General features: G+C 38.1%; 1 protein-coding gene and 1 non-coding gene across 2 annotated transcripts; both read right to left on the bottom strand.

Annotated features, from left to right (window-relative positions):
- Positions 1-806: 806 nt before the first annotated feature.
- Positions 807-880, bottom strand: TRNAI-AAU (transfer RNA isoleucine (anticodon AAU)). Its single transcript has one exon. It is a non-coding gene; the product is annotated as a tRNA-Ile (tRNA).
- Positions 881-4,542: 3,662 nt separating this feature from the next.
- LOC135615317 (NAC domain-containing protein 83-like) lies at positions 4,543-6,223 on the bottom strand. Its single transcript, XM_065113617.1, has 3 exons — positions 5,859-6,223; positions 5,488-5,762; positions 4,543-5,074 (listed from the first exon to the last, which is right to left on the bottom strand). The coding sequence occupies exons 1-3, from the start codon at positions 6,040-6,042 to the stop codon at positions 4,826-4,828; spliced, it is 708 nt and encodes a 235-aa protein (XP_064969689.1). The 5' UTR covers positions 6,043-6,223; the 3' UTR covers positions 4,543-4,825.
- Between the last annotated feature and the right edge of the window lie 911 nt (positions 6,224-7,134).

Raw genomic sequence — 7,134 nt, 5'->3', positions numbered from 1 at the left:
TCTCATGCTGTGAAAAAGGTCTCTGGATATATACTATTATACTACTCGAAAGGAGATTTTGGTTTGGTTACACATACATACATGTTGGTATTAATTCAATTGGTTTTTTTGTCCAACCATGTAACTCTGTTTGAATGCTTAACTTTCTTAATATTATTTTGTTGTGATTCAATGCTTTTTTGTTGGTCTTCAATTTCTATTTTGGCAATAAAGAACTGAAGAAAATTTAGTCTTCAATTCCAACTTCCAAAATCCACGCTGCCCTTTCAATAGTCAAATTACTACCGATCATTCAACTCTCGATTACATACATGATGTCTTGTCTTTCTTGTTCTGCTAAAATTCCCTAATCAGGTGGTGGTTGAAGCTTAAAGAAACCAGCAAAGAAGAAGAAGAACAAGTGATAGTGTGCGCAGCTCGTGAATGACTAATATTCTTTTACATTGAAATCATTATAATTAATAGCAAAATTATGACATCGATTTTCGCCGCTCAAAGGAATAAAAGTAGGATAATATCATAAAAAGAGATTAACACGAAAACGTCCCAAAAGGTGTCCCAACACAGTAAGAATGTTTAACTAATGAGAAGATAATATGGTGGTGAGTAGTGGAGGTGGATGTTTGTCTTCTACGTGGGGTTGGTGGTGGACTGGATGAGATGCGGAGAGGGAGATGGATTTCGCTGTTTGCTTTGGGCATGTGGTTTTTGCCATCCAACAAGTGACGGTGGGGAGAAAGCAATAAATTATTTATAATTTAATTATAATATAAATTTTAATATTTATAATATCAAAATCATATATTTGGCCCATGCAGGTTTCGAACCTGCGACCTTCGCGTTATTAGCACGACGCTCTAACCAACTGAGCTAATAGGCCAATTAATTTTATATAACAGAAATATTATATATATATAATAAATTGTTTTGGAAAACAGTTCTTGCATTTCTCGTGTCTTGTGCTACATATCCATGCTGCATGCCGAGCCGAGTAGCGCACACTATCACCCTACGCCTTCTCTTCTTCTTCTTCTTCTTCTTCTATTTCTTTCTCTTCTTATTCGTCTTCTTCTTCTTTTTTATTTTTTTTATATATAAATTATTCCTCTCGTGACACCGAAAGGAATGATGATCATTTATCGATACTCAATAGTACTTATAAAGTTAGCTATCACTCTCGATGATCATTATGTTATATCTGAAACTTTTAAGTCTATAAGTTAGGTATCAAAGAGTGAAGTACTTATACATGGCATCCTTGATGTCTCACGTCTAAATATCATATACATCATTGGGACGACAGAATCTTTATCTGATAATGAGGTATTATCAATCATTCATCATTCCGTGAGCGGATCAATCAGTGAACTCATTCTTTAATAAGCGTCTGCATTATATATTTAATATCCCTACACAAGCAACTATAAAACTAGTCGTCTTTATCATATAGACGAGCATACAATACAATAGTTTATCCAATTATATCAATGTCCTTTCGAGTAACCTATGATCGAGATTATTTAGAGTATATGTTTAAAGATAAATCGATCTCATTATTGTGATCTCATGATGATCTTATTCTCATTGCATAGATTCATGGACGTAACAATATATGCAATCATACAAGATAAAATGATAAAAATACTAAATAAATAATAAGAAAAAAAAGTGTGTATCATATCACACGTGCCATCACACACGTAATTATCTTGTAGGGTATATATATATATATATATATATATATATATATATAATTAGAAATTTGGACATTCAAGTTACGAGTACAAATTGAACGTTCTTGTGACATCACACTAATTTGAACATTAGACATTATAATATATATTCATGATCACCGATCCATAAACATCATAATATATATTCATGCAACAAACAATATAAAGTAATAAAATATCAAATAATATAATAAACATAAAAAATATATATCAAGTCACACATATCATCACTCACATAATTGGTTTACAGGACACTTATGACTAGTAGGTAGGCCAGGCACCGACCTCCTCTCCAACAAAGGTGAGTAGAATGGTTTCAAGATCCTAAATCAGTGGATTAAAAGAGGAATTCAACAACACTACTTTAAATTATTTGTTTGCATGCGATCGTGTTGCTATCAGATTTGACAAAACAAAACAAGAGAAGAGGAAAAGATATATGAAGTCATTTAGTTGAGAGCATATTCTTTCACTAAAATCTTCTTAAACATGGATAGGGAAGAAAACTTCAAATTTTCTTTGTTCAGAGGACTCCAGGGGACAAGAGGAAACACAAATAGGAAAGATGATGTTGATCACAAAGCCACACTTACAAGGAACTTATGGCAAGCATGCAAGTTATTAATTATGTGAGTCAAAGGCAGGTTTGAGATCCCTACATGCCCTTGTCAAGCTTTTTTGTTGAGCAGTTTATGTTTTGTTTGCCTCCGTGCTCTTATCTGTGCCATCTTTATGTAACATACCTATGTCATATCTCCATCATATGACTTCAAAATACTGATATGATATTTGTTTTATTTCTAGAGATAATAAAAGAAATTTTGTGTTTATTCTCAATAAAAAATACCAACAGTTACAACACAGCCACAATAACAATCAAGTTAGGATATCATGTCACTGATGTTGCAGATCAGCTTTTACCATGTTCTTAACACACATCTCTCTTCATGAAGTCAGATCTATAGTGCCAATGAAACTTCCATCATTTTGCCAAGAGAAGGCCATTGCACTCCACCAAGAAAAGTAGTTTTCTACTTTAGACATCTAAAGTCCCATCATTTCTTTATAGAAAGATCAATTTGCAATCGATTAGTGGTCTCAGCTCCATATTGATCATTTGCTAACTTTGGTTGTACCAAGAGATGCTATTGGCAAATGTTTTGTGCTTTCTGCAATAACTTTAGCATCAGTCTCCCATGTGCCTCCACCTTCTGCAAGCTTGGAACTATGTTATTTATTCCTCAGTGCCCTCACACATACCAAATATTCATTGATACCTTTCATGGAACAGTTGCAGGTTTTACTGTGTTACCATTTTTGACAGACATTTTGTGGCAGAATTTGTATGGTCTGCTTCTAAATTTGTACAACCGGTGACGAAGTTTTCTCTGGTTGCAAGATCCACTTACTTTCACAATGAAGCTGCCAACACAGTCTGCTACACTTGCAAGATCCAATTAGCTTTCACAATAAAGCTGCCAACACAGTCTGCTTCAGTTGCAAGATCTATTAGCTTTCACAATGAAGCTGCAACACAGTTTGCTTCAGAATGCAAGTGCTGAACCCTGAACAGTTCACTATGGTGCAGAGTACATCTTCCAACAGCCATTTTGCTAGAAAAGCTGTCATCCATACATTCTAGAGTTTGTCCGGACCAGATAATTCTGAAAGTGAGAAAAAAGAATGCCACAGTTCTATAATAATTGGACGGCTTGTTATGATACAAAGTTCCACAATACAGTAATAAAATGTTTCTCTGTTCCTTGTAAAGCCATGTAACAATTTGTTACATGGCAGTCAGGGAGTCAATAACTTAATTCTGATAGTTTTGGGGATCTATGACTCTTTAAAAAAAAAGCAAACACCAAAATTTTCACCATCAGTTGAAGAACTTGAAAAGAGTGTAATGCAAGTCCCACAGCATGTATTACTGTAAACAGGAGCCATTTGTGGACTTGGTGTTATCAAAGTCATCATTTCAATTGATGATAATTCAAACCAGTAGGTCATCTGTCAGGTGCCATCCAAATGATTGTCCATTCTGTGTGCTGGCAAATCATCCAATGCCCTGATCCAAACTATTCCAAGATTTTTAATTAGTACAAATCACTGGAACAGAAAAAGGCTATTGCTAATGGTTTAGTAAGAGAGTAATATAACAAAACAACACAACTGAGTGCAAAGGCTTTCCCTGTTTTGGATCAAAGATAATGCGCAAATGAAGAAGAATGGCTGCAGGATTCAATTACATGCACATAGCTGCTATTCCGGAACTGAAGTCCATCCTTGAGGCACTCGATGGGTGTGTGCTGATTCTGTTAACCAGCAAGAGATGTGATGAATCCTCTGTTTCCAAACTCAAGCCTTTCTTCTATATTTAATTACACAGGTGAATAACCACTATCATGAAGTTCTTGATTGTTTCATAATTGACCACTTTTCAGAAAGACAGGTATGGCTTCATGTGACAAACATGGTTTGGTTTGCTCCATTTGACCAAGTCTGGAGTGCAGCTGAACAGCAACCACACATTAATCACGGGTCTAATTCTGATGTCAAAGCAAAATCTTGAGCAAAATATTCTTGGCCATGAAGGGGCCCAGATGCCTTTGACCAGCCTCTTAGCTCATGCCCCTTGTTCCTCCAGCTGGTGCCAGAGGCTGAAGGCACCTCTTTTAACAAACCAGATGGATTCTTGCCTCCTCTTTCTTGCTCAGCTTTTCTTCCTATCTTTTTGCAGCATCTTTTGTGCATGTATACAGCGATCGGTCTTTTGATAACACTAGCCACTCTATCAAAAGTTTAGAAAAAGAAAAAAGCATTCCACCGCTTCATTGTTCACATAGCTTTGATTGGGAAAGAAAAGTTGATCAACTGAGGCAGCATTGGACTAGATGAAACATATGTTTCATTAGGTGACAACATTGGTTCCTTCTGCTCCACAGAGCTCTCTTGCAATTAGGTTGGCAAAGGAACCACTTACAGGAGAGGGAGACTAGAATTCCTAGAGTCAATAGCTCAAAGTTTATTTGGATTTTGGCTTCCGAGAAAAAAAGGAGGCTCTAAATTTGGAACACTGACGCAGAGAATTTCTAGGACTCACTTCCTTGTGGAATTGAACTGCGAGAACTGGTTTCCTCCCCATTGCTGGATCCATCAGAGAGCTCGGTGATGCAGCTTGATTCGGACAAGGACGAAGAATGATTTTGATCTCTATCTCTCTGTCCCATGAAGTCAATGCCACTATTTGTAACTGGCAATTCGTCCCCTTCTTCAGTCTCAACATCCATCTTGGTAGCTCTTTTCTTCTTGAAAATGCGACAGAGTACCCAATCTCCGCTCTGCATGGAGTCAGAAAAGTTGTAGAATTTAGCAAAGATTATGCAGCTGGAATCTAGCATCGTACGGGGCAAACCCCTGAATGAGTTGATGATGAGTTTTGTGGCATGGTGGAACCAAAAAGCGCAAAAGGATCAGCAGTTAGCAGAAGAAAGCTCCATAACAACAGTTTTCTGGTTATGCTAGTTAGTATAGCTGTAATCAAATCTACAATGAAGCATTTAGGCCTTAGTTTCCGTTGGCAAGAAACAATAACTTCAGTATGTGGTGGAGTAGCAGATGATAGGAACAAGTATGGCATGATAGTTTCAACTGCATATGAATTGGCAAAAGCCGAAGGCCTAGGAATCAGGTTCACAAGAACATCCATATAAATCTTAGACTCAGGGAGATGAAAAAAAAATTGGGAGCTCACATGAGTGGAGTTATGTCTCTGGGCTGTAGACTCGGTGCCGGCAAGCCGGTACTCATGCATGACCCAATCAGTCTTGGTCCCGGTGGGAGGCTTCCCTCTATAGAAGACCAAAACCTTCTTCATTCCCACAACCTGGCTGCACCTTGGAGATGTGATCTGCCTGTCCTTCCTCGTGGCCTTCCAGTACCCGGACCTGGCCGCGCGGTTCGACCAGCTCCCGTTCCGGTACTTTGCCTCCCTCAGATTGAAGCAGTATCTCTCCTCCTCGCACCCACCTGAGCATTCCAACAAGAACACACCAATCATTCCCACTGAGGCATTACAACGAACAGGACGAACAACGAGAACTACACTGATCTCAGAGGACTCACCGGGTAAATCCCATGGATCGAGTTTTGCGAGGTTGATCTCGGGGATGATGGAGGCGGGCAAGGGGCAGCAGAAGACTTTCCTCCTGAGGTACTGAACCACAAGCTCTTCATCAGTGGGGTGGAACCTGAACCCAGGGGGGAGCCTCAGCACTCCATGCCTCAAGAAGCTTGGCTTGCTCTCCATGTGTGCGAACCGAGAAAGAAGACAATACGAACAACAGGGAGGGCGTCCCTTTTCCCCAAGCTCAAGATCACTCCCCAGCTAAAACAGCCCATGTTCCATGATCTCTGCAGCTGTGAGTCCGGAGAGCCACCACCAAGAAGAGGAGGAGGCAGAAGGGAGGGGGGGGGGTGTGGGTGGGTGAGCTGAGGTGAGGGAAGGGTAGGCCTTATAACAGAGGGTGTGGGCACAAGGCGACGACTCCTCTGTGACGTGAACCGGACTCAACTCTATGACGCAATATAAAACACGAAAACGGAAGAAGAAGGAGAGAACACTACATGTCTGGTGACAGTGATCGACATGTCCAACAACACATCCACTTGCGTCAGCTACACACAGGAAAAGAGGCTGAGAGGAATGCCGCGAGAAGGAACCGCACCAACACCTCCTGTAACCCATGGATTCTCTCTCTCTCTCTCTCTGTCTCTCTCTAATATATATATATATATATATATTGACGCAAATGAGAAGAAAATTCGAGTTGTTTTTGAAGACTTAATGTCGATTTATTGCAAAAAAAAAAAAGTTTTAAGTTAGAGGCTGTTAAATAAATAATAAAAAACTTGGACCATTACAACAAAATCCCTATCCTCATCACTCATCATTTGATAAAAAAATTACGATTTTAAGTAGGAATTAATTCATAATGTAAAGTAGTATTGAATTAATTCACAACAAGTGAATCAATTGAACTGGTTTTTAATCGATGATTCGATCTTATAGTTCAAAATCAGTGTAATGATAACAATTATCAAAAATATTTTTTATATGGTAAAATTTATAGTTAACCGATTTTTTGTATAACCACATAAAAAAGTGTCAAATAACAATGAAAAAAAAATCAAAATAGGAAATAGACATAAAAATCACATTAGAATGTATAAAGAAGAGTATTATATTATCATGAAAAAAATTAAAAGAAAACCTCACAGTTAATTTTGATCTTGATCGTGTGATTGAATACAGGAAAGGGACATTATGCAAGCATTAACCAAATAGCAAGCAGAATAGAGATGATCTGTGCTACAATATATATTTTATTTGTATGCTCAA

Source organism: Musa acuminata, chromosome BXJ2-6 (assembly GCF_036884655.1).
Source record: "Musa acuminata AAA Group cultivar baxijiao chromosome BXJ2-6, Cavendish_Baxijiao_AAA, whole genome shotgun sequence".
Taxonomy (NCBI): domain Eukaryota; kingdom Viridiplantae; phylum Streptophyta; class Magnoliopsida; order Zingiberales; family Musaceae; genus Musa; species Musa acuminata.
Note: the sequence above shows the minus strand (reverse complement) of the source record. Positions and strands in the feature narration are given on the sequence as shown.